We start from the raw sequence: 27548 nt of genomic DNA, 5'->3' as shown, positions 1-27548 counted from the left end.
AGTTTGCCGAATATAAAAAATGATACTGCATGAGGAAGCCGGGAGTAGCTGAGAAGTATGTGTGATGCAGGACATGTATGAGGACAGTGAGACAGTGATGAAGAGTGACAGATTGTCAGAGTATTTTTGCTTTCTAAGATTTTATTATTCATATAATGATCAGCTAAGAGTGTTTATATTTCTGTTCTGTACTCAACCAGCTGCATATTTTAATTGCTGGCTCCCTACTTTATAACGGAAACTGCTTGCCTTCACATTATCAGTCTTTGCCTTCACATTGTCACTGTTTGCCTTCACACTAGCAGGAAACCGCCACCCACGAGTAAGAAACAACCTTGTAGAGAACACGAAGTTTTTTGATAAACCACACCTGTTTTCTTGACAAGATAAGGATGATATTCCCTTTTTTGTATGCTTCATGATGTGTATAAATAAAGCCAGACTGCACCAAGGAGGTGTGTGAGTCTCTCCCTGAGTCTCTCACCCGTGCACGTTTAAAACTGCTCTAAGTGTCTGAGTGATATTTCATTGCATCTGAGTACTTTGATAATAGAATATCTTTAACATTTAATTGGTCCTTCGAGCCGGATTGGACATTGATATTTTTTCAATGCTCCAATAGGAGACCTTCGTCAAGTCCTGACGTCGTGAGAAGCCCACGCTGTCGACTCCTCTCCAGGCAGAGGATAAAGTCCAGAGACGTGACGTTCGGGTTCTGGCCAGCGTTCTTATAAGAGGTCCACGACTTCAGGGGTTGATGAAGGAAACCAAAGCAACCACACAATAACTCAGGTGAATATTTAGCACTCACTCACATCTTGCGCAAAACGACTGAGGCAACCTGTGGTCTGTACATTAAATAGTTTCCCGTCAATGTATGACAGATTAATTAAGTAACATTCTCGTCTGAAAAAGGACTGGTAGAGGTTACAGCTCGCCTGAAAAAGGGCTCGGAGCAAGTTTAATGTCAAAATACGACAGGATAGTAACATTCTCGTCTGAAAAAGGACTCGTAGAGGTTACGAAGCAGCTCGCCTGAAAGAGGGCTTGGAGCAATGTAGAAAGACACAGTGTTGCCCAGAATAAAAAACTCATTACGCGTATAATCTGTTGTTTTACTGTTTTGTTGGTGGAGTAAGTTGATTTTACAGCACATTAAGGAGGCTGAACTACTCCACCGAATTGTTTACCGTTGGTTGCTCGAGTTCTGGTGGAACGGGAAAAGGTTGTGTTTCATCACATAAAATTGACACCGCTTTCAAGGCTAGCTTGAAAGTAGAAGGCCGTGTCAATAGCCTCTCCCATTCCTCGTGCCAGAGAAAGCACCACGGGTGTGTATGTGTGTGTGTAAACGTAAATATATCTATGAGCTAATAAAAATAATAAGAAAGAAAAATGGGTAATAAATCAACAAAACTCACTGCTGACGAGCAGTGGCTAGAGAAAAATGTCCAGGCGCCGGACAAACTGCAGTGACTGATAAAACCCTTATTAAGTGAAAACTAGAGATCAAAGTAGTTTAAAAAGGTTGGAAACAGACCTCAACGAATAGATATAAATATAAGAAGTACAAAAATAAAATAAATAAAGACAAAATTACATTAGAACTTATTTTTAATGTATTGAAACTAATAATAGGAAGGATAACAACCTGTAAACTTATATTAACAATGAAACATAGTTGGCAAGACGTTCATGCCCAGAATGTATAAAATAAATAAAAGGAAATAATTCACACGAAAACCTTTTAAATAAAATAGAGAGATGCATAAGGTACATTAAGGCTGTGTCATTGGTCAGCCAAGGAAAGTGTGTGAAAAGGTAAATGTCTCCAGCTTGGGAAAAGGTGAAGCTGCAGATCACCCGAAGCCCTTGATGGACACAAAATAAAATATAAAATATATAATAATAAATTGCTTGGTTAGACATGCAACAGAAAGAATGAAAGTGACCGAAGGTTGGATCTGAGATGAGGCAAACAGAAGACCAGTCTAAAAAGTAGGCACAAACCTGTTCAGAGAAGAAGCAAATTTGTACAGATTGGATGAATTCTAAGTTATCTGTTTGCTGAGTAAGATGATCCCAACTATTAAATTGGCTCAGTAGTAGTATAGTAATATACACTTTTATATACACTGATAAAATGTTGTAATATACTGTTGTTATTATATGGAAAGAAAAAGATGATAATAATAAGAAGTAACCTAGTCAGTATGATGTGAGATGGACAATTGTTATGAAGTAGTCTGCATCAAGCTTAAGGTTTGCTCAAACTCAGTATAATGACATAGGAGATGAAGAAAATAAAGGAAATATCTAAACTACTTAGGTGCATAGAGGCACTTGACATGCTTGAAAACCTGGATAAAATATTACTGAGATATAGAGCACATCTATAGTAACAACTAATAAGCCAAACCCTGTAGACAACAGCTAAAGTTACAGGATTGTGAAGCTGAATTAAATATGTGGACACCGCTAAGTTGATGAGCATGTTACACATTTTCTTTTATTTTTTATTTATTTGTTTTTAGAGCAGAAGCTGCATAAAAGCCAACACATGCAGCTGTCTGTGAGCTCAGTTTTCCCTCACATGTCTGCTCTGTTTCAGTAGCAGCATTTTTCTTTTTGGGTCCTGACTCATGTATGTTTTCGGTTTTGTTTGATTATTTTATTTTGTTGATTTGGAAACAAATTCGTGACAATACTTGTTTAAAATATGTAAGATGTGTGAGATGTGTGAATTCTTTGAAAAACTAGAAATTATCTAAAAATGCCTCAAGTGAGAATGTAATGTTCCATCTATAAAAAAAAAAAAAAAAAAAAAAAAAATCTTGCTGGAAGTGATCACCTTGCCAAAACAATTGGCACTGTGCACATGTGGAGCACATCAAAAAGACAATTATATTGTCACAAAAGGAAATAATTTTGCAGAACAAGCAGCAAAACAGGCTGCAAACAATCGGCAGAGCTACTAGAAACCAACTACTGCCTACAAATACCACTTGATGTACTAAAAACCGAACAACAAGCTGCAACAATCACTGAACAAAACAAGTGGCTGAAATGTGGAGTAAACTGAAAGATGACTTAATGGTCTGTGATGGAAAACCTATATTAACAGAGTCATTACACAGGACAGCGGTTGTAGTGACACATGAGGTAAACACCTGTGTCAACAGGAGGGAGATATAGTATAGATAAACAATGCAATACACACTATAAATTTTGAAACTTTAGCGAATAATTTGTAAGAACATGCCTATTCTGTCAAAAAACAAAAAACAAAAAAAAACAACACAACTCACAAGGAAACTTAAGACCTAAGAGAGGCTAGTTTTCCATACAATCCACATGGATTTTATTGAACTTAACGAATGCCAAGCATCAAGATATGCTCTAGTAATTATAGATGTATTTTCAAAATGGCCAGAAATCTATCCAGTAAAAAGAGCAGATGCAATATCAGTGGCAAAGTGTTTATGCAATCACTTCATCCCCACATATGGCATTCCCAGTCTGATAAGGTCAGACAATGGAACACATTTTGTTAATGACATCATCAGCAAAGTCTCTGAAGCTCTAGGATTTAGCATCAAACATCACTGTGCATATCACCCACAAAGCGCAGGATTAGTGGAAAGAACTAACGGCACAATAAAACAGAGATTAAGAAAATGCATGGAAGAAACAGGAAGACCATGGCCTGAATGTCTAGGCCTAGTAAAGATGTGGATGAGAATAACACAAGGTTCTCAGAAACTTACACCTTTTGAAATCATCCACGGGAGAGCGTTTCCATTGCCAATTACCAGTGAACCTATTAATAAATCAATAAGGGAAACTACCCTAGCAGAATGGATGACTAAACTGTTTGAAAATAAAGAGATTGTGTTAAACAACCAACTGCCGAGTGATTTCTCTCCAGTGTCTTGCAGGTTACAACCAGGTGATTGGATCCTGATCAAAGTACTCCAGAGAAAGAATTGGAGTTCACCAAGGTGGGAGGGCCCATACCAAGTCCTACTTACCACACCCACCGCCTGCAAAATAGCAGAAAGACCATCTTGGATCCACCACAGCCACTGTAAAAAAGTGAGTGACAATCCAGACGCTTAGACGCCGGCTCCCCTGGCTTCTAGGTGATCTATTGGTGAAGGGAAGGGCTGATTGGGTATATCCCGCCCTTTTTTACTTCTCGCCAATAGTCTACTCACCAGAAGTCTAGGTGTGCCTGGTCATCATGAAGACACTTGTCCTCCTAGTGGCCAGCATTGCGCTCCTAGTGAGCCTACTAACACTCACCCAGATGAGAGGAAATAAACAACACCACCTGCAAAAAAGATGGACACATGATAATTCGCATCTACGTGACCTGAACCAAGACCATAACCACCCATGGATGAACAACGCGTGGTATAGATATGTGTATGATAGAACACGCACCGACAACAGCACGGAATGCTATGTATGTTCACATATGCCAACAACAGCCGTACACGCAACAATATATGGAAAGGCACCTGAACTTGACGAAGCGATGTGTGTGTTCAACAAAGCAACAACTGGCAATTGCACACGCAGAGATTTGATGGCAACAGGACTGACCCTAAAAGGTCAAAGCACAAAGAAAGAAGACCTAATTCCATGGTGTAGTGACACAGACGTCAAACGTGTCACGAAACCACTTTCACAACGACGTATCCTAATTGAACAGACAACCCCTTGTGCCTACAATCTGACGAACTGGAACTACACCTGCAACGAAAAACATTGGGTAAACGTCAAAGCCAACAACACAAAAAACAAATCATTCGCCATAGTTTTGCCGCCGGACATACAGCACCCAATGTGTTTCAACTTCTCCGATGGAAACAGGAAACTTGGACGAAACCGCAACTGCACACAGACACTTGACCTGACCCAATCCAAAGGAATACACACCTTCAAAAATGGAACTTTCTGGGTCTAGGGAGCCGCTTGGGCCTGCGGGCCTAAAACCTACTTCATGCTCCCACCGAACTCCACCGGTCTGTGTGCACCAGTACTAATTTCAGACCACACCTTCAAGATCACAGCAGAGACACACACGTCAAGAGCAAAACGTGAAGTTGCTGAAGTCACTGAAGTAATGCCACATGACTCAATCTATGGATCAGATGTGCCCAAAAACTTCAAACTATGGACTGATGGTCAGAAAGTCCTCCACTCCTTGTTCCCTTGGGTAGGAGTTGGGAAAAACATGCTGAGGATCGAGACACTTGACTATCGATTTGGACTGTTTCTAAATGCTTCAATGAAAATCAACAAAGCGCAAAATGAAGAAATCGACGCAATACGCATTGTAGTGATGCAACACAGAGTCGCACTAGACATGATTCTAGCTGAAAAAGGAGGTTTGTGTGTATTGTTTGACACTACATGTTGTACATACATCCCAGACAACATACACTCACAAAACATGACCGACGCTTTGAACACCTTGAGAAAGATTAAAGATGCTGAACAACAAGACTATGTCACAAGCACTGATGATTGGTTGACATGGTTACTAGGTGGTTCATGGAAGTCCCTTCTGATTAAAGGACTTGTTGGAATAGCATTTTTGCTTTTACTGTTATGTGTTTTCACAACATGTGTAGTACCCTGTCTGAAGAAAATGGTATCAAACATGGTGACAACTTCTATCAATGCTTATGTGATGATGTCTCAAATGGAAGAAATTTTGAAAGATGATCCATACAGTAATGTTTAGTTTAATTGAACACAGGACTGTTTTATGACGTTCAAACCGAAAATGTTTAGACAAGAGGTTATGAACTGACAAAAATAACAGTACTGTCATGTGAGAAATCTAAACAACAGGAGGGAATGTCAGAGTATTTTTGCTTTCTAAGATTTTATTATTCATATAATGATCAGCTAAGAGTGTTTATATTTCTGTTCTGTACTCAACCAGCTGCATATTTTAATTGCTGGCTCCCTACTTTATAACGGAAACTGCTTGCCTTCACATTATCAGTCTTTGCCTTCACATTGTCACTGTTTGCCTTCACACTAGCAGGAAACCGCCACCCACGAGTAAGAAACAACCTTGTAGAGAACACGAAGTTTTTTGATAAACCACACCTGTTTTCTTGACAAGATAAGGATGATATTCCCTTTTTTGTATGCTTCATGATGTGTATAAATAAAGCCAGACTGCACCAAGGAGGTGTGTGAGTCTCTCCCTGAGTCTCTCACCCGTGCACGTTTAAAACTGCTCTAAGTGTCTGAGTGATATTTCATTGCATCTGAGTACTTTGATAATAGAATATCTTTAACACAGATGGATTCAAGATGGGGGATCACATGACATTGTGATCTGTATTGAGAGCAGGGAGCAGGTGAAAGAGAGTCTAGAGAGGACAAGGTATGCTCTGGACAGATGTTGGATGAAAATTAGAGAATGCTAGGGACAGGATGAGGAATCAGGAGTCAGATTATGTGCTGTGGCCAAAAGACGTTTCCATTGAAAAACAATGTGTTTGTAACTTGCATGCTTTGGCTTTGAAAAACAGACTCTTAAATGCTATATAATATATTGTTGTGTAAAAGAGGGGTAGATGACAATCAGTTAAATTACCTGAGCAGAAGTGTTTCTCAGCAGGTGGCTAAAAGCAGCAGCTTTTTATCCCTCATTCATTTACTTTCACTGGGTGATATAATCTGATTTGCTGTATTTTCTATTTACCAGTATTGAAATGTACACTTTTTAGTAATGCTAAAAGCACATGTTATGTTAAATAACAGTTGACAGTGTTAATAAAATTACCATGCGCACGCAAAGCAAATAAAGTAGATTTGCTTTGGTGTATCTATATAACCTTGATGAAAAAATGGTTACAGCGGGGGTCTGTCTCCTTTTGTCTGCATTTATAGGATCCCATTTTTTTGGTAGCCGGGAGTGATCAAATCAAATATTTGCAGTGGCAATGAAATGTCTTAATCAGATATTAGTTTGTGACCATCAGATTGAGCTGTAATAAAACTGCAATATAAGAATGATATATTCTATAGAGAATTATATAATTTTATATTAGTTATTAACTATCTTTGAAGTAAACCTTTCAGTGACAGGCTCCTGCATCCACGGTGTGTAAAGGTCTTTCCTCCCAGCCACCGTTAGACCACATATATACTTACATATGTTAATACAAACATACACACATTGGGGACTGATAAACAAATCTGCACTGGTATCCAGTCAGTAATATTCAACTCTCCTCTCTCTCTCTCTCTCTCTCTCTCTCTATGTGTATGTCTTTGTGGTTAAAATTGTACTTATAGTACTGTATAGTGTACATTTTTCTGTTGTTGTGTAGTATTCTTGGGATTGCTCAAGCTGCATCTATCTATTATCAATTTTTATCAATCTATATCTATTTATTCTACTCTGTCCAGCAATAAATGCGAAATAATAAACAATAAAACATTACAGCTGTAATAATGTGAATATGGCAACAACGGGACTGATAAAGTATATCTTAATATTAATACGTTTACTAATGATAAATCACAGTAACACAAGGGCTCTTGCTTTCTCACGTGACTAACTTTTAACATGACGTCAAAACCGCCGTAAACAACAATAAGGAAGTGGAGGCGGGATGGAGTCCCTTTAGGACGCAGCATTAGGATTATAATGCTGTAGCGTTTAATTATCACACACGACAGTGAGTCTCTTTTGTGCTTTTACACCCTGGTTGTATGCTACACAAAAACTACCTGCCAAACTTATGGTTTGGCTGTACCCAACCTGCTGTTAGCAAGTGTTTAGCCAAACAGCTAACTAGCTAGCAAGTAAACGGTGACTAGACAAGTGTTTATGCGCTGCTTTTAACCTTCGTCACTAGTCGAAGCGTTCCTACATGAGGAGATAGTCGTTAATTTAAAATGAAACGTGGTTTTACTTATTAACTTGTTTTTTGTTTTTAGCCAGCGATGGAGGGCTCCAAAACGTCGAGCACCACCATGCAGGTGAGCTTTGTGTGTCAGCGCTGCTCCCAGCCGCTGAAACTGGACACATCCTTCAATGTTCTCGATCGGGTCACCATCCAGGAGCTTATTGGTATGTTTAATCGCCGTATTTGATGTTGAACCTGCTCCATTTGTCGCCCTATGTATGACCTCTTTCCTCCTCTTCCTCGTCAGCTCCAATAGTCTCAGTGACCCCCAGCAAACAGTCTGACAACAGCGGAGTGGAGACGGCACCAGAGGTAGGTTAATGCCGAGCTGGAAACTGCTCTGTGTAATACATTATTAAAAAGAAAAAGTAAAGGATTTTTAATCAAAGTATAATCAAAGCCAATGAAACTTCAGACTTTCTGATCTATTTGTGGGAGGAGCAGTCTAACTTCGTCAGGCATTCATTGGAGCAGATGGGGACTATATAAACTGAGTACCATTAAGAGTTGCTGCAAATAAATTTAAGCAAAATGGACTAGCTCATGCTACTTTTTTCAGTTTGATTTTCATGTGTTTTTGAAATCAGGCCTCTGAAGAATACCAGATAATTTTCATTTACGTAAAAAGGTGTGGCATGATTATATCCAGTTATTTTCCTCCATTGAAATCTGATATGTTTTCAAAGTTTTCCTTTTTTTTGCGCAGTGTATAAAGGCTGTATTAGCTCTCTGTCTCTCCTGGAATAACTTATAAATGGACTTGAGAGTCTCATTGCTGTTTACTGTGTGTAGAGGATGTACTACTGAATAGTGTGATTGCTTTTAGTGTTGTGTTGTCTCATTTGTATTCCCTCAGTTACAGATACAGATGTATCTGGTGGTGCTGTTTGTTATAACTGTATTAAGTGCTATTCTGGCCCTGTCACTCTTGGTTTTCAAAGATGAAAAACAAATAATTATTTCAGTTTTATGTGAAAATATGCTGTTGAAAAATTTGTTTGACTCTTAGACTTGGATTCTTTTCACAGGAAACATTTGTTGAAAACAAGCAGGATGGAGTTTCGAGAAAATACATCCCTCCTGCACGGTGAGCACCCAACTCTTTTTTTTTTTTTTTTTTTTTTTTACTTGCATGTCCAACAAAGCTGACAGAATTGCTTAATCTTGAATGGCGTGCTTTTCCTCAGAATGATGTCAACAGAGAGCGCCAACAGCTTCACACTCATTGGAGATGCATCTGATGGCGGCACCATGGAAAACCTCAGTCGTAGACTGAAGGTGACAAACATGCATTGATTTCACGGTGTATTATCTGTGTGACAAAACCAAATAAGCTTTGCCTCTGATCATATCCCACCAAGGTAACCAGTGACCTGTTCGACATCATGTCGGGCCAGACAGATGTGGACCACCCACTGTGCGAGGAATGTACCGACACTCTGCTGGACCACCTAGACACGCAGCTCAACATCACAGAGAACGAATGCCAGAATTACAAGTGAGCACAAGAATGAGGATCCAGCCTAAGCAGCTGCCCAGTACTGAGAACCACTTAAAGTGCTGATTCCAAATGTTTGTGAATGTATTTCTAGGCAGTGTCTGGAGCTGCTATCGCACCTGCAGGTGGAGGATGAGGAGACCCTGTTGGCAGAGCTACAGCAGCTCAAAGAGGATGAGGAAAAACTGGTTCAGGAGCTGGAGGCTGTGGAGGAGCAGAGGGCTACTGTGGCCCAAGACCTGGCCCAGAGCAGGATCCAAGCTCAGCAGCTTGACACAGAGGAGCTACAGTGAGTGAGCTAGCAATGGTGTAGACAGGTGATGGGTGTATTTTAAATGATACAGCACCTAACTCCTCTGTCTTCCCCTTTCTAAAGATACCAGAAGGAGTACAGCGAGTTTAAACGGCAACAGCTAGAGCTGGATGATGAGCTCAAGAGTGTTGATAACCAGATGCGCTACTGCCAGATTCAGCTAGACCGCCTGAAAAAGACCAACGTTTTCAATGCTACATTTCACATCTGGTACACACACACACACAAACACACGGTGGCAAACACATTGTTGTGTATGCTAAGAAATAATTTAGGTCCTTAAATCAATGTTGACTTTCAAATCTTTAACACAGACTATGAGACGAGCCTATTGGCTGAGAATCCGACTCGTTTCTCCTCTTTTTCCAGGCACAGCGGCCAGTTTGGTACCATCAACAACTTCCGCCTGGGCCGACTCCCCAGCGTCCCGGTGGAGTGGAACGAGATCAACGCAGCCTGGGGACAGACGGTGCTTCTGTTGCACGCTCTCGCCAACAAAATGGGGCTGCGCTTTCAGAGGTACACGCTTAATTTAACTTGCTTTCTTCACCATTTGCTGTTGAGCTTAAAACACACTCGCCAGCCCCTTTATTAGGTACAGATTGTCAGTATAATGTTGGACCCTCTTTTTTGTGGCATAGATTCAACAAGGTACTGGTAACATTCATTGGCTATTTTGGTCCATATTGACATGATAGCGTCACATGGTTCCTGTTGCTTGTCGGCTACATGATGGAAGTCTTCTTGGATGATCTTTGATTACGATCTGGTGACTGTGGAGGCCATTTGTGTACAGTGAACTCATTGATATGTTTAAGATTATTTGAGGTTTTCACATGGAGCTTTATGCTGATGGAAGCAGCTGTCAGTAACTGTGGATATAGTCAACAACAGTGGAGCGTTGAAAAGGATATACCAAACACCTCAAGGACAGTGCTGCAGCAGCTTGAGAGAGAGAGAGATGGAGAGATGGGATGAATTTTTAATTTTGTCTTTTTAAAACCAACCATAGACATGGTGATCTGGGACGAAAATCTCAGTAGATCAGCAGTTTCTAAAATAGTCAGACTAGGCTGTCTGGCACCAAGAAGCACATCACGTTTAAAGTCTCTTAAATCACTTTTCTTTCTAATTCTGATGCTCAGCGAGAACTTCGCCAGGTTTTCTTTACCATATCTACATGCCTACATAGCTTTATTACATCACTTACTTGGTTTCTTACAGATTTACATTCTCTCAATAATGTTTGCAAATCATGTTTTAGTTGACAAGATTGAATTATTCGCTATTATTTTGTCCTGGAATGATAATTTTCTTGTAATTTGCTGTGCTCATTGTCTGTCTAAATGTCTTAGTTCTGTAACCTTAATGAATCCCAGCCTCGAATCACTAAAATTTAGTGCGGTTTCCAGTTAATCTTCTGTTAGTCTGAAGTGCAATAAACTAGCTCAAACTCTTCTTTGTCCCCTCAGATATCGTCTTGTCCCATATGGAAACCACTCATACTTGGAGTCACTGACAGACAAGTCAAAGGTAGTTCATTCTTACACCCGGCTCTCCTGTGCTTATTTAAACAGTTGTCCAGGTTCTTATTCTGCCATTTTTTGTCTACCATTGTGTTTTCAGGAGCTCCCACTGTACTGCTCAGGTGGACTGAGGTTCTTCTGGGACAATAAGTTCGATCATGCCATGGTGGCCTTCCTGGACTGTGTCCAACAGTTCAAAGAGGAGGTGGAAAAAGGAGACACTGGCTTCTGCCTCCCCTACAGGTCAGATATCAGCATTATGTGTGTATTGTAAATTTCTGTGTGCTCATTGTGTAGCACATCTATGGGCCATTTAAAATGAATTTATAAATATACATGTACCGGTAGTTTGAATGTAAATTCTGGTCCAATGTCAGCCCTATTCTACACAAGTGAACCTTTATTATTAGCATCTTAGTCAAATAAGCAAGTTTAGGCAAGCTTCGACCCCACACTCGGAACCAACGTGAAAATCTACACTTTAGTTGTTCCCTGCTAGTACATCAAGGTTGGAATATCCCAAATCATATTCATTCTTTAACAGACTGATCCTTCATAAACTTAAACTCTGTACTGTGAATACAGACATGTGGCCTTTGGTTCAATGTAAGCAAATCGGGGAAATTTTGGATACTCCGGTGTAATAAGCATTTCAGCCTCTGTGAACATATTAAATTTGTGACTCAGGAATGTTACATTTCCCAGGTTTTTGATTTAAGTTCAGATTCAGTGTTATATTTATAAACTTAGAAACTAGTCTTGACTTTTTTCTCCCTCATACCTCAGAATGGATGTGGAGAAGGGCAAGATCGAAGATACGGGTGGCAGCGGAGGCTCCTACTCCATCAAAACTCAGTTTAACTCTGAGGAGCAGTGGACGAAAGCGCTCAAGTTTATGTTAACCAATCTGAAGTGGGGACTGGCTTGGGTTACCTCACAGTTCTACAACAGATAAAGCAGCTGGACAGTGTCAATATTTGATTAGTCACATTCACATCTGTTGAAGGAATATCATGCAATATATATTTGGATACTTTAGCCAAAGGAAAAGAATGGTTAAGTCTGCACTATACAGCAAAAAGCTTTGAGTGATATCGAGCCCCTTTTTTTTTTTTTTTAAACAAGTTACAGAAAATCCATTAAAGTCTATTTTGCTGCAACAGGGAGATTTAAAATTGTTGGTTCACTAAAAATAAAGAAAATTAATACAGTTGTAGATATCCCCCTCAAATTAAGCAGGATGATGTTTCATTTAGTTCTTGCCTGCTTTGTTAATACCACGATATGCTTTCAATATTTGTAAGTTTGATGTATTGTCCACTTCCTGTTGCCCCTCACCTATTAAAATTTAAAGGCTGTGTGATAGTTGGAGTAGATTTTAGTATTCAACAAGTCAGTATTTCATTAACATTGAATGCAATTACCAGATTTATCATACACATAACTGCTGGAGGTGCACTGATGCTTCAGCCTTGTGTTCATACTCTGTACCAAATGACTTAATAAAACTGTTTGGAAGAAAATATCTGGAGCTTTTTTTTTTTTAAGATTGCATATATTAAATCACATTGATGTTTGAACTTAATATAAAAAAGTTTGCACAATTTCCCAAAATGAAGCGAGACACCACACAGTTAACCAAATATTCTTTTGTTTTTTTAATGGTTTCATCAATTCAGTTTAATCTTACCTCGCATCACAACAATCACTCAGTCACCACCCACACACCATTCAAGTTTAACAGCGTTAGAGGTGGGGGTGAATCTCATGGAAAAATATGGACTTAACAATTAAAATAAGCTGAATTCCAGTTATCAAGTAAAATATTTCAAATTGGTCAAACAAGTCAGTCTTCTAGAGTCAGCCCTCTCTATGTCAAGTCATTTATGACCTTTTAAAGAAGCCACGTCATGACGACAGGCCTCGAACTTTGGTCATCAGTCACTCCTCATCACTCGAAGCCCTTCCTAAAAAAAAAGTTCCAGGTTCAATTCTATCAGAACACATTTAAAACTGACAACTATTAATCTGAAAATACTTTGATAGACGATGTATTTCAAGCAGTATGGGGTGACATTTAATTTATGCTTCCTCTTCAAAGCCTTTTAGGAGTATAGGCAAGAGATTTTCCACACATAGCATACCTCTGAGCCTGTCACAGTTATGCAATTTTTCAGGTGCTTCATATATTCGTCATGTAAAAAAGCCTCTTGAAATGAGCCAAAGTTTTGTTAGTGCATGCATATGGGCAATTCTTTGGGTTCTACTGAGCCCGCAGCCAGAGGCTGGCACATTTACACCACTTGAATAACAGTGGTGGGCACATATTCTACTACAACGCCACACCATAGATTATTTTGGTTCCATTCACTCTTTTAAGATGCCTCCTTCCCATCATGCGCTCTGCTTTCTTGCCATGAAGAGAGCAAAGGAGGAGCTCCATCAAGGGTGTAACGTCTCCATGTGGCTTTGGGGTTTTGTTCTAGTTTCTTTCAGCTAGCTCGAATTGGAGGCACTGCTGCTGTAGCAGCTGGAGGTGGAAGGAATGGGAGGTGCTGGAGGTGTGCTGCTGCCCAGGGCTTTTCGGATGTGGGGCATGAGGAAGGGGTCACTGGCCAACTGCAGCACATCCACCCTGTCCTCTTTGTGGTAAGCCAAGCAACGTCGAATGAAGGCCTGTAAAGGGAAACCGTGACAAAAAGTGACTCATTATAGCTGAACACACTTTTTTTTTTTTTTTTTAAATTCTCAGGCTAACTGCTGTTCTGTTAATGCAACATATGTAATGCACTGTGCAGATAGTTATGCCAACTGGTCAACAAGTTTGTTGCAGTTTCAAAGAAATGAATACCAGACCTTTGCTTCTGTGGTGACTGCAGGTTTGGGGGGAAACTGCACCTCGGTGGCTTTTAGTATCGTGTTTTCTTGCAGGATATCCTGCTGCGACTGGTTATGACCAAACGGCTTGAAAAAGATCAAGTTACAGACTTGTTAAGTTCATTTATTCAAAAACAAAACAGAAACCTGACAACTACTGTAATACAGATTAGTGGTTACCTTGCGTCCATACAAGCTCTGGTAGAAGATGACCCCTACTGACCAAACGTCCACTTTGTTGGATATTTTAGGGGGCTCCTTGCCCACTACAAAGCACTCAGGTGGTAGATACCTGTAAGCAAGACAAACAAAAATAACAAATCAGAGAAAAAAGTTTTTTTCTGATCTTTCTTTATTCTCAAACTGCTTGCTGAATACAGAATTAAAATTGAGTTAGCAGCATTACTGTGAAACCGTTGCACATCTGCTAAACCTGCGTAGTCATCCTGGTTGCTTGGTGACTAAATACAGTGCAAAGTGTCTATGTGTACCAGTAGGTCCCTGCTCCCTGTGAGGTCAGCTCCATGCCATCTGCAGAGTTGTAGCTGTCATCGTCCATGATCTTGGAGAGACCAAAATCTGTGATCTTTATCTCTCCGCAAGCTGTGCCGTTGACCAACAGGATGTTCCCTGGTGACAGAACACGTAAAATGAGGGTTCACAAGCATCACGAGTCCTACACTGTAAACATAGCCAGAGATCTTTTATGTTTAGAATAGAAAACACATTTGTGTGTTGCCCATAAAACTCAGTGAGATTACCAGGCTTGAGGTCGTAGTGTATGATGGGTGGCCGAATCTGATTGAGGTACTTGAGGGCATTGACGAGCTGCATGACGATGGAGCGGCCCTCCTTCTCCGTCATCGATTTGTTCTGCTTCAAGTAGAAATCCAGGTCATTGCCTTCACAGTACTCGAGTACTGTGCAGAACCTGCACCAGATTAGATAACACATGGGTTAACTGTGAAGGCGTCAATGATCACCTACACGTTCAAACATATTCTAAGATGCCTGATGTGATAAAAAGTGATAATATCAGCAACACTTTCCAAGTTTACAAAAGACATGAACAAAAAAAAGATCATGTGCATCTGCCAAATTATTATTACTGGAAATCTATAGATTCATTTTATGGTATTCAAATATTCAAAGCTTCTGCTTTCCATTTCTTTTCATCAAACAAAGCAGTTTTAACATTTTCTAGTATTTACTATGAAAAAAGAAGAAAAAAAAAAGTATCATTGTTAATAAGTAATTCTTAAATATTGTCACCTAAGGCTCTCATCACCTCCATAGCCACTGCCACAGACTACAAACTACACAGAACAAACTTCCAACTGAAACCCAAGCTCTTAAACATCCATAATAACTACAGATGAGAAAATAAAAATTGAAGTTTTTGCCCTGAACACTACCGAATAACAAACACTTATAAATAATCATCGCATTCGCATTAGTGCCACATCGTGAGCTTTATGTGAAATGAAGCACTTACGAGTCTGTGTTGAGCGAGAAATAGTCGTAAAGTTTCACTATTCTAGGATGATCGAGTTCTTTGTGGATTCTGTATTCTCTACAGGCGTGTCTGCAACGAAAAAAAATTAATGAGTCCGAATTAATCACTTGAGTATAAATAAAAGAAATATTTCCGATCACACAATAACACGTAGAGAGCACATTTACAGAGCGGCAGACTCACTTGTGGTAGTTTTCCTTCTTCTCTTCCCTCCAGTTCTTGTTGAGTTGATGGATTTTAATGGCCACGTACCTCTGCTCTGTGAAATCAAAAGCCTGTAAAAAAAAAAAAAAAAAGGTACATTTCACATCAATACAAAGCAGCTTGAATAGCCTGAATTTCCCATTGAATTCTCTACAGTAGCTGTTTACTGCATACAGAAGTGTTGCAAGACTTATCTTCCTGTACGTCACTCAAAGTTTAGAAAACAAAGAAGGAACAAAAAAGGTATTCATGAGGAATGGAAACCAAGTAAATAGCACTGGCTTACCTTAAAAACTTCACTAAAGCCACCTCTTCCAAGGAGCTGTAACAGCAGATATCGGTCATTCAGTGTGGGGTGGTCTTTAAATCTACAAAGGAACACGTTGTTAAAGTATTTGTTGCTTTAAAAAGACACCACAGAGCTTGAGTAGGGCATGTTAAACTGGGATGATACATACTGCGAGTTGTCCTCATTATGGATTCTCTTAAGCTCTCGAATGTGCAGATTTCTCACACGCTCCAACTGGTCCAGCTCTGCATGGATCTCTGCTTCTTCCTGCATACAAGTGCAGAGATTTATCACCTACCTCATCGTTTGAACGGGTGACTCCAAAAGAAAGAAAGAAAAAAAAGTGGGAAAAACAACAACAAAAGCGAAAAGAAACATTGGCACCTTTTTAAGATGACCGATTCGAAGTTTGAAGATCTCCTCTTGCTCGCGATACTCTGCCAGTGACAACCTGTGAGAGATCAGAGAGCCAGAAATGCATTATTACATAAACAAGATATTAAAAACAGAAAGCAAAGAAAACGTGAGATTTTACTGAAGAAAATATGTTAAATGTCTAAATAATTGTGATCTACAGAGTTAAATATACAGCATTTGACCTCTTACTAAATTTTTTTTCACCCAATGCTGGTTCAGGTTAACGGCTTACTGACAGCCATCAATACCACTCACCACAAAACTGCATGACTGGCCCCCCACAGACCAGTAAACCTCATTATATTCAGGCTACAAGCTTATTAATCCACCATTTATTACACAATAAAGTGATCTGCTCCTTGTAACCGTACGTTTCACTCTCTTGGCCGTTGCTTCTGCTTTTTCGTTTGTTGTGCTCCAGGTTGGGTGGAAACGTTTGGGCCATGGAGGGAGGTTTCCTCTTCCCCAGCAGCTTCCTCTGCCTCTCAATGTCCTCCCGCTGAGAGTTGATTCGCTCTTGCTGCCTACAACATGCAGGGACAATCTGGCGTAAGCATTTCTGTATGCTGAATAGAAAAAATAAATAAATAAATAACAATTTAAATGTACGCTTGTGCCCATTTGTGTTCTGACTTGATGAGATTCTGGAAGGCATATCCATCTGTCCACTGCTCAGTGAAGGAAGCTCCGTGGCGTACGGTGGTGAAGTGACCCAGGCGTAGACGGTCCTGCATGCTCTTGTCCCTGCATGCCATCTTCTCCTGTCTTGACTTCAAACACAAATAAAGAAATAAATGAGTAAAACATTGTAGGCACAAAAAAACAAAACAAAGCAAAAAAAAAACCTAGAGGATATGAAGTATCAAATATTATTATCAAATAATACTATTCAGTTCCACCTTAAATCACCATAAAGCCTTTTACAAGTTACATTCAGGCAATGCTTACATGCATAAACTGACTTCTTTGGTTTTCACATTGTACTACAGAGGTGTCCCAAATCAGGTAAACATACTTGTGCAAATTCATATTCACACCGACCCTCTCAATTAGCAGCTTCTTGCTCATGGTCACACACTTGTTTAGTCTCTCCTTGTAGCGCTCCAGCATCTTCTGCTGCTCGTCCACCTGCCGCCTCAAGTCACAGTTTGCCTGCCAAAACACGCATCATCACTCTGACAACCAATTCTCATTACAGCAAGGATTCAAGGCCGCTTATTAAACTGACACGATGGGGAAAAACTGCCAGAATTTCAGTTTGTAGCTTAAATGAAAGTGGTGTAAATGTCAGCAAACTAGTGGCGTTTAAAAGTTAACGAGCGTGATGAGCTGTAAGCGGACTGGTGAAGGTTAATTACTGAGAGATTTGTCATTGTTAGCCAAATAAACAAAGCAACAGATTTGGACAATAATGACTCGTCTCACAGTTGTATTTTCAATGGTCCAAGCTATCTGTTAAGAGAAACATTTGAGTAACTGCTGATTTTACCCTCAACAGGTCATCTATCCTCCCTTCCTTCTTCTCCAGGTCAGAGTTCTTGCTCTTCTCCAGTGCTGTCAGTTTCAGGATCGTCAGGTCCGACTGAGGAAGGAGATCAAAAGGTAGCGAGCCCACAGTAAGCATCTCGTTCAAAAGGTGGACAAACCTCTTGGGTCACTAACAAAGAAGTCCATCATTTTAAATTTAAATCAAAATCAGCCACTGGTATCGCAAATATTAGAAGTGACTTTTAAGTGCTGACCTTTAAATCAGGCCAATTAGTGTAATTTACAAGAACAGCTGGATCTGTTGCAACTATTATGTCAGAAAACCAGCAGTGTGAGACCTTTAATGCCCTTTTAATTCTAGCATCCACATCCCAACTGTACTGTACTTTTTTAATGGCATAACAAGGTGTGCAGTGTTGCAACCTTACAAGTTTTGTCAGACTCTACAGAACACTTAAACCAGGGACGTGCTTCAACATGACTGAGATTATAATGAAGAAAAAAAAAAGAGAAAAGAAGAAAAGTCAAGGTGTCAAGCAGTGATTTGGGTCAGTCTCAGTTACCTGGATGGCTTTATGGGAATAGGAGTGTGTGGGGGCTGTTTTAACAGAGCTGCAAGATGAAGAGTCTGTGTGGGCTGATCCTGTGGACGAAGGACTGTTGTGCTGAAGCTGTATTTCAGTGAAAGAAAGAAAAAGTAGAGGAACATGGGGGACAAAATATCAGACCCAGATTCACAGACAGCATCAGTTTATAGAGAAGCTCAAAGGCATTAAAAGGAAAACATAATGTGGAGAGAATTTTATTTACAAAAAAAAAAAAAAAAAAAAGAATGAGAAAGAAATGTTTTGACAGTCCATAGTAGTTTTATTACAACTTTCCTTGGAGACATAATGGGACTAAATGCTGGTGAAGGTCTGGATATGCTCCGGATCCAGAAAAGCTCTACTCTGGCAGATAGTGGTGAGCATTGGCCTGCTGAAACAGCTGCAGATAGCGGTCTGCCGAGTTGAGGATAACGCTGCTAATCCACATTGAAAGGAGCCAATTGAGGTGGTTCAGGCATCTGACTAGGATGCCACAGAAAGTCAATTATTGCTCCTTTCATTTAGAACCCCAACGCCATAAATTACTGCTTACAGGGCTGTTGGTTGCTGGGGGGAAAGTTATGGCATGTAACCAAGTTATCAATTATATAATGCAGCCATCAGAGAAGCTTACACATTTAGTGCGAGCAAATGTTTCGTGTAATGTACACATTGATCTTCCGGACTGTTCCCTGCTTTAAATCCCAGCCAGTTAAGCCCAAAACTGAAGGCATGACACCAGCACTAGAAAAGTTAGCTCCCATTTCACTAAAACCACTGACTTAAGTGATGCAGACAAACCAAAGATGTGCCAGTTAGTCCTCCCAGAAAAGAAGAAAACTCACAACCATCGGTTGACTTTGACACTGGCTAAAGGTGCAACAGAGACGAATGCTGTGCTCACCATAGGATTAGACAGTGAATGTTGAGGAGACGAGCGCACCAGCATAGGGATGCTTCGAGCAGGACTGGTGCCAGAGCCGCTGCTACCAGCAAACTGACCACAGGACAAAGAGAAGAAACAAAGAGGACAGAGTGGTTATTTAGCAAAGGATCAATGAAGGGCAGTACTGATATAACCAGGACAAGCGTATGAAAGAGGAAAGCTTCAGAACTGAAAACAATGAGCATCAATGAAACCATGCATTCAACAAATCTAAAGCATCTTATGTCCTTTCAGTTTGTACTCACATCGCAGTAATCGCTCATTTTTTGCACTCTTCCCTTTCCTGTAAACAAAAACAGCCTTTTATAGTAAAGGAAACGTAAATGTGACTCTTACAACTTTGTATTTTAAGACTCCAGTTTTTTTAAACAATTATTTAACACCAAACTTAAAGTGGTGCAACACTTTAAAGTTGAGCAGCTGATCATTTCCCAATACAGAGAGGCATTTCTGCTTTAAACACATAAGATGTATGTGGACTTGCCTTGGCTGTTGTTGTCATAGGTGTCTCCTTTCCTCTTCCTGCTTCTGTCATTGGGCTTCTTCTCTGGTGTCTGACAAACACAAAAAAGCAGCTTAGAATTGATCAATTAACCACATTAACAGCAAAGAAACTGTATAAATGTAAGTCTTAGAGCTTTAAGTTCGAGTCTCTTAGTTAAAATAAACTTTTGAAAAAATATAATAACATTAACAGCAGTTTTTTTTATTCGAGTTTAGTATTTAGTAAACTTTGTAGTGCTTCCAGTCATATTATAGTCATACCAGGTTTTTAAATTTGCCTATGAGGTGGTATGCTGGCTTATTGCTGTGCCTCATTGCGTCACAGCAAGAGGGTTCAGGATTAAGTCTGGATAATGATTCTTTCTCTGAGGGCTTTACATGTTTTCCCATGTTTGTGTGAGTTTCTTTAAGCCAGCTAGGTTCCCCATTTATCCATAAGCATGAACTAAAATTTACAAAAGCATTTTTTCCTCTCTCTCTGGGTTAATTATTGGTTTTCTTTCAATTTCTTAGTAACAGAATTAAATATTAAATTCTGTTACTATTTAATTAAAGTGTAAAAAAACAAAACAAAAAAAACCCAGGTTGATAAATTATTCACAAAACTCCACCATACCAAAGTGTTTCCATACACTACTGCATGTACTACACAAAATACATAACTAATTCGAAACAACTAATACTGAAAACCTGCGAGCTGCACACACAAAAATCAAAAACCAACCTCCAGTTCCTTGTCACTGAGTGATCCTGCACTGCACAAAGACTGGTTGGATGATTCGCTGTTGGCCGAACTCTACAGCAAAGAAGAGAGACAAAGACCCGATTGGTTAATCATTAACTACTCTTATGGACAGAACTGAAAATGTGTGATACGGGATATTTAAATGATCTGCATGCATGAGATAAAGCAAAAGACGTCTGTGGCCTGTTTAGAGTCTGTCAGCATTACTCTCCAATTCATTTCATTGCAGATTTCTACAGTGCAGTATTATTTTTTAAAAACAAAAAAACAAAAACAATAAATAAAACACCAACCACTATGGCAGAATTCACAACTGTCACACTATGACCCTTGTGAGTGCGCATTACACACATCACCTTGCTAATCTTCACTTGACTTCCAGTTGGCTGAATTGGTTAGGGTCATTAAAGGCCAGACTCTGCACAGCCTGATGGGACTAAGAAGAAACAGCAGGCTTTCTGGGGCAGGAGGCTAATGCTTTTTAAGGCCTGCTAGCTTAACGCTTTTCAAGGTCACAACTATAGCAGACAACTCCTCTCATTCCTTTATATTAACATCTACAGTTTGACTGCAACGTCCTAAATAGCACTCAAAGACATACAGTGGATATCTATAATGTCAAAATATATATATATCCATCCATTCATTTCCAAACTTTAATGTGACCTATAACATGTGTCATTTAATTGAAGACAAAAAAAAAAAAGCAAAAAACAAAAGTACAATAACCAGCATTAGTGTCCACACATTTAAACTAATGCTTTCTTAAAGCACCTTTTGATTAGATCACAGCAATCAATCTTCTTGGGTACACAGCTGCCATTAATTAAGGGCAGGGATAGCTCAGTAGGTAGAGTGGTGGCCCCATGATCGGAAGGTCGGGGGTTCGACTCCACTGAATGGCTACCCTGAGGTACCCCTGAGCAAGGTACCGACCCTACACACTGCTCCCCGGGGGCTGCACTGGTGGCTGCCCACTGCTTCACTGGGTGAATGGGTTAAATGCAGAGGAACTATTTCCCTATGGGGACTAACACGCACACTTTACTTTAAAAGAAACCCTGATTAACCCCAAATAAAGTTCAGCTGCCCTAGTAGGATTTTCCCAACATTTACTCCGTTGCAAACTAGAGCAAAAGCCAAGCATCAAAGAGATGTTATCATTGAAAGGCATCAGTCAAGAGAAAGGTTTATAATAAATAAATAAATAAGTGTCCACAGCATTGGATGTAGCATGGAACACAGTGAAGCCAGTCATTAAAAAAATAAAAAGGCAGAAATATGGGACAACAGTGATGAAAAGACAAGATGAAAACTGGTCAGGGAGGCTACCAAGTGACCTACAGCAACACTGAAGGAGCTGCAGGAAATTCTGGCGGTGAGGACTATGGGGTAGGGTTGCAAGACGGAAGCCATTTCTGACAAAGAAAAATGTCCAAGACCAGCTACAATTTGCTAAATCATCAAGTTTAAAATTAAGAAGGGTGGAAAATTTACATTGATCTGAGGAGACTGGCCACACATGCATACAGAAAGCCCCAAACAAAAAAAAACAAAAAAAAAAAAAGGGGGAAAGAAAACAACAAAACAAACCTAAAAATCAACAACACAAATAAATAAGTGGCATAATGCAATATCCATGTTGAAGCATGGTGGCAGCAGTATCATGCTTTTAAAACCTTAAGACATCTGCCAGAAAGCTGTAGATGAAGACGAATTTCACCTTTCAACACGAGAATCACCTGAAGCATATATCTAAATCAATATTTAGACGAATATTGAATCTTTGGATCAAAACAGTACTTCAACAAAGTGTAGGGTGTACTATCTAATATTTGTTTTTCAGTTGAGTTAAGTAAGGTAAAGGTGGGAAAAGTGGGGAAAATGACTTATGGTATCACTGTTAACATCACAAAAACCTGCAATTTTAACAGGGATGTGTAAACTTTTTATATCCACTGTATACCACTGGTATCATACCCACAGCCTTACATCATTTATCCTCCTATACCACAGCAAGCAGTCCTGACAATAAATTTAAGAGTGAAATATAGGTAAGAGCATTTAAAATATAAATAAATAAAAATGGCTGCTTTCTTAGGAGCTGCCATTTTCTCAGATGTGCACCCTCACTTATTAATACCCAGTTCAACAGCAGGGTACAGCAAAGCACAGCCAATACTGTGAACTTCAGCTGCTGTGCCATTTAAGTGTCACTATCCTCCACTGAAACAAAGAGCTGCCGGCCAGCTCCTGTGTCAGCCAAAACAGAGCTTGTCTTGTTGTACCTTTAGCTCATGAAAACAGATCACAGCACTGAAGAAACCTCCTGAACAGAGGGCACACTGTAAACAGAGAGGACTTCTAAGCATACCTCAACTGAAAGACTAACACAAGAGTGCTAACCAATTGCACTCACAGTGGGGTTGTGGGATGAATTCCAGGAATTAATTCAGCAAGAATTGCAAAATTTAGCAAAAACAACATGCATCAAGTCCAGCATCCACAGAAATGACCTGTACCTGCAACTGTTGTCATTTTAAGCAACAAAACAACCATTACAATGTTAAAATGTTCCAACCTTGGCCACACCGACTCCAGTGAACCGAGCCTCAAGCAGCTCCTGCCTTCGTGGATCCAGGCTGATAGCCTGGCTATGAAGTCCTTCCATCATGCCTAGAAAGTAAGACATAAACAGTAAATGGACTGGTACTTGTATAGCAATTTTCTAGTTAATTTGGGCACTCTCTTATTACAAGTCTCATTCACACAAGTTGTTTTTACCTAGGCACTTTTAATCTAACGTCCCAGATTTCACATTGGAGGAACCAGGAATTGAACTACTGACCTCCTGATTGGTGGATGACCTGCTTTACCTCCTGAGCCACAAATATTTAACTTATGTGGAAGACCTGGTTTGAGTTAGAATGACATACACTGAATTGTGTGGCACTTTCTGATTTAGGGAAGTGACCCAACAAGCTTGAGGTCTGACTGGGAAAATGTAACACCTTTTGTCACATTTGCATGGTAACCTAGGCAATTATTTGATCAGTAAACGTCACAGCCTGCTGCTCAAAGGAACGCTTTCCTCAAAACACAAACACCAGGGAAAATTTGCTTAAAGTGACACTCTGAAATTAATTTCAAGAAATAGGTTTAAAAAAAATAAAATAATAATAATAATAATAATAATAATAATAATAATAATAATAATAGAAAAAGGAAATTAAATCTGAGAGCACATATGAGACGTGTCATAGCTCAAAAACCACCAAAGAATATAATAATAAAATAATGATATTCATTTCTGAGCAGGCAGCCCAGCAAGCCCGTTCACTTGTGTATCAAAACAATCCTAGAAAGCACAAGTTCCCTAAACAGAAATACTATCTAGCTCAATCTCAACATCAAAAGCAATCCCATGGGCTCATAGCTCCCCAATTCGAGCAGCCTTTCAGCAAAACCATCTTGATAATAGTGGGTGAAAAAAACCGTTTCGATACTGTTGACCGATCGAGTGGACGAGGAATGCCAAACTTGGCTAAAGCTAAAGGTGCTAATCAAAATCCTGGTAACAACAACACAAAAGCGATGCGCTCCCATCAACTGTCAGCTTATCCTATGCCAATCGGCAGAACGACTCAAACTTTGCCTATAAAATGTAGGATTTGAACCTATTACACAGCCCAAACTAGCTAGGGTCAAGTGATGAATCGAGCTAACGCCAGCTACAGTAGAAGTCTTACCTGGAGAACCTTTTGCAGTTTTCACAGCACTCACAACCCCAGAAAGGATGTTATCCGTCCAACCGGCGACAGCAAACTCCTTAACACCCCCGAGCTCCCCGCATCTCAAATAAAGTTGTCTGTATTAAGTTATCCATTTACAATTATTTCGAAATCAGGGAAGACATTTGTTAGCTTAGCTAATGCTAGCTATAAAGACCAGTGTGGCTGGCTCCTGTCGGTGTCATCCGGACAGGAGGCCGTGATCCTCGGGGTTTCCTCGTCCGTGTTGGTGCCCCTGCACGGGCAAACCGGGAGCTGTCAGTGCTCTGAAGTCTCCTGACAAGTGCTGTCACATTTCTGCTTCACTCGTTCTTCTTTTTATCGTTACAGAGCGATGCTTGCACCGGGAGGAGTCATCTCGTTACAGTCCATTATTTTAATGCTTAAGAAAAGATCATAACCTCCCGCAGCAAGGCCGCAGTGAGCTCCCAGGAGACCTTTTACAGTGATGCTTCCAGTGCGCCGGTTTACCACATAATGTACGCTCCCCCAAAACGGACTCAGTACTGTACTCAAGGTTAGATTACAACCGGGTGAAATCGATAACTTCCACGCCACAAGGGGCCCTAAAAAGCTTCCCTGAGAGCTGCTTTTTAAATCTGGATTTCAACCACTACAGTTAAACTATGTCCTGCATGTACAACATGTTTTTGTTAGCTTATAGGATAATTTAATGCATTTAGTCGTTTGCCTGAACTGTGCATGGATTCCTAGAATAAACAGATGCATTAAATCACCACAAATTAAATTACACCAAAGACATCTGTTGCTGTTTTTTAAACTTGATGAATGAAGTTAGTAAATGTTTAACACTGTATTTGTGTGAGCTTAAGTCCTTGTCATCACTGCTATGCAAGCTACTTCACTGAACATATTATGTATTCAGATATTTTATGCTCTGGTAATTTTTTTTTTTTTTTACTTTTCACATAAAACAGCGGTGTTAAAAGGAGTTTTCTCGTGAAGCTTTACCATCAGTTGAAAAAATGAAGTACACCCGATTGCTTGTAGGTTATAACTTGTAGAATTTAGCAGAAGTAAATGCAATGTTGCTTCAATTCCTTCAGGTTTCTGGACTTCACCCACCACAGCATTTAGTCAGATTGAGGTCTGGACTTTGACTGGTTCATTGCAACACCATCATCTTTTCTTTTTCTGTCATTCTGTTGCAGATTTGCAGCAGTGCAATTGATCATTGTCAAATTTCAACAAGGTTTTAACTGTTTGACAGATGGCCTCACATTTGACTCTAGAATACATTGGTTTACGGAAGAGTTAATGGTTGACTCAATGATTCCAAAGTGTCCAGACCCTTCTACTGCAAAACAATCCCAAATCATCACCCTTCCATCACTGTGCTCCCACATGGTATGAACTTTCTGCGCTGATATGTTGTGTTTGGTTTTCACCAAATGTAGTGCTGTACATCATGATCAAATATTTCCATTATGGTCTTGTTGCTCCAAAGGACATTGTTCCAGAAGTCTGGTGGTTTGTTCAGATGCAGCTTTGCAAACCTAAGCTGTACTGGCATGATCTTTTTAGACAGAAGACACTTTTTTCCAACAGCACTTCCAAAAGAGCAATACTTTATTAGTCTTTTTCTAATTGTGCTTTATGAACTTTTTTTCCCCCTTTCATGAACTTTAACATTTAACATGCTGTCCAAGGCCTGTAGAGTCCGAGGTGTATCTCTTGGGTTTTTGGTAATGTCACTGAGCATGGCATGGTCTAACCTTTGGTGGGATATCCACTCCTGGGAAAATTGTGGCATTGTGTTAACATACCTTCAAACTGCACAAACACTAATGTGAACACTGAGGGGCTTTTGATTTTTTATTAGCGTTACTCTATTTTAAGTTGTAGTTTAAACCAAACCTGTGGTTTGATTTAAACCAGTGTTTCCTTAAATTGCGGAGCACAGATCTTCTGCTGGGCAGACAGAATGACTACTGGGGCCATCTGAGAAAACTTTGGAAAGCAACTGATCAAAATGAAGCATTAACCTCCAGAGGTGAAAAACAAAGCCAGAAATGTTAAAAAATGAAAATGCAACTGTGCTTTCATTGATGCACCTTGCTAACCATGCTCGATAACCTTAGCTGATAGCTTAGCATTTAACCCCCCAAACCTGGTTACGGGCCAAAATGCTAAAGTTGAGGCTTTGAAATGCATAGTCCAAAGACAACAGGTGACATGATGGTGTATACATCCATCTTTTATCTACAGTCTGTGCTGTGGGATGTACTCTAACGGAGGCTTAAATTTAATAAGGCCAGCTTGACGTCATATCTCTACATGTGAATTACTTTCATTCTATTAATCTTTTTTTTTAACCACCTCACAGGTTGTTTTCTCTTTCTTCCACTTGGTGGAGCTAAATAGCTTTACTGGCTTTGTCAGAGCCAGTGAGCTGGGACGTGTTTTTTACCTATTTTCTTTCTCTGTGTCTCCATATTGTGTTCCGTTGAGCTGATGAACTGTACTGTGCACACAAACGAGCAAATTAAACCTGCAGTTTAAGTCCAGGAGATGCGAGTAGTGCGCTGCATTCAAAAAATCCTGCACAGCCAAGAGAGAGTTGAGGATGACTTAATTACACTAATAATTATGATAAAAGGTTTATCATAATTATTATCATAAAAAAAGAAAATATTATCCTTTTAAGCTGATGCATGCACAGACTGAGTGTACAGCAAAATGGGCTCATGGACAATATTTTAATAAAGACTAATTAAAGGGTTACACGATCGACTGTAAATCAAATGTATTTTGCAGAAAAGCAGATCTCTGATTGTCTGTTTTATGTGTTTTTCATTCATCACATTTTTAACATTCAAAACATAAACTCAGCAGGAGTTAGTCAGTGTTCTCAAAGGGTGGTTTCAGACAGTTTTTTTT

The 27548-nt window shown here is 39.7% G+C and overlaps 2 protein-coding genes and 1 long non-coding RNA gene across 4 annotated transcripts; 2 read left to right on the top strand and 1 right to left on the bottom strand.

Annotated features, from left to right (window-relative positions):
- Positions 1 to 119: 119 nt before the first annotated feature.
- On the top strand, positions 120 to 6263 carry LOC146703189 (uncharacterized). Its single transcript, XR_014921967.1, has 2 exons — positions 120 to 792; positions 3929 to 6263. It is a non-coding gene; the product is annotated as an uncharacterized LOC146703189 (long non-coding RNA).
- A 1334-nt stretch (positions 6264 to 7597) lies between these two features.
- On the top strand, positions 7598 to 12806 carry becn1 (beclin 1, autophagy related). The gene is made up of 12 exons (XM_085466318.1): positions 7598 to 7715; positions 7978 to 8110; positions 8194 to 8258; positions 8975 to 9033; positions 9134 to 9224; positions 9308 to 9444; positions 9539 to 9733; positions 9821 to 9967; positions 10127 to 10276; positions 11230 to 11290; positions 11384 to 11526; positions 12070 to 12806. Exons 2-12 carry the CDS (start codon positions 7984 to 7986, stop codon positions 12236 to 12238), a joined length of 1344 nt encoding a protein of 447 aa, XP_085322444.1. The 5' UTR covers positions 7598 to 7715; positions 7978 to 7983; the 3' UTR covers positions 12239 to 12806.
- A 120-nt stretch (positions 12807 to 12926) lies between these two features.
- LOC146703187 (serine/threonine-protein kinase tousled-like 2) lies at positions 12927 to 25155 on the bottom strand. Of its 2 annotated transcripts, none has more exons than XM_085466316.1 (21): positions 24606 to 25155; positions 23438 to 23532; positions 20836 to 20907; positions 20092 to 20161; positions 19853 to 19890; positions 19566 to 19658; positions 18638 to 18745; positions 18076 to 18168; positions 17628 to 17738; positions 17196 to 17356; positions 16958 to 17110; positions 16554 to 16620; positions 16339 to 16436; positions 16167 to 16248; positions 15860 to 15951; positions 15656 to 15745; positions 14922 to 15091; positions 14652 to 14790; positions 14341 to 14452; positions 14140 to 14247; positions 12927 to 13959 (listed from the first exon to the last, which is right to left on the bottom strand). In XM_085466316.1, exons 2-21 carry the CDS (start codon positions 23528 to 23530, stop codon positions 13780 to 13782), a joined length of 2130 nt encoding a protein of 709 aa, XP_085322442.1. In that variant the 5' UTR covers positions 23531 to 23532; positions 24606 to 25155; the 3' UTR covers positions 12927 to 13779. The 2 variants fall into 2 exon arrangements, with proteins under 2 accessions (XP_085322442.1, XP_085322443.1); XM_085466317.1 differs by having other exon boundaries at positions 17220 to 17356; positions 24606 to 25154.
- Positions 25156 to 27548: the final 2393 nt, after the last annotated feature.

The sequence above is a fragment of the Copadichromis virginalis genome, linkage group LG8 (assembly GCF_057382275.1).
Source record: "Copadichromis virginalis isolate Kocher_CV1m ecotype Utaka linkage group LG8, C_Virginalis_male_GT1.1, whole genome shotgun sequence".
NCBI classification, from domain to species: Eukaryota; Metazoa; Chordata; class Actinopteri; order Cichliformes; family Cichlidae; genus Copadichromis; species Copadichromis virginalis.
The sequence above is the reverse complement of the archived record's forward strand: the minus strand, read 5'-3'. Positions and strand labels throughout refer to the sequence as shown.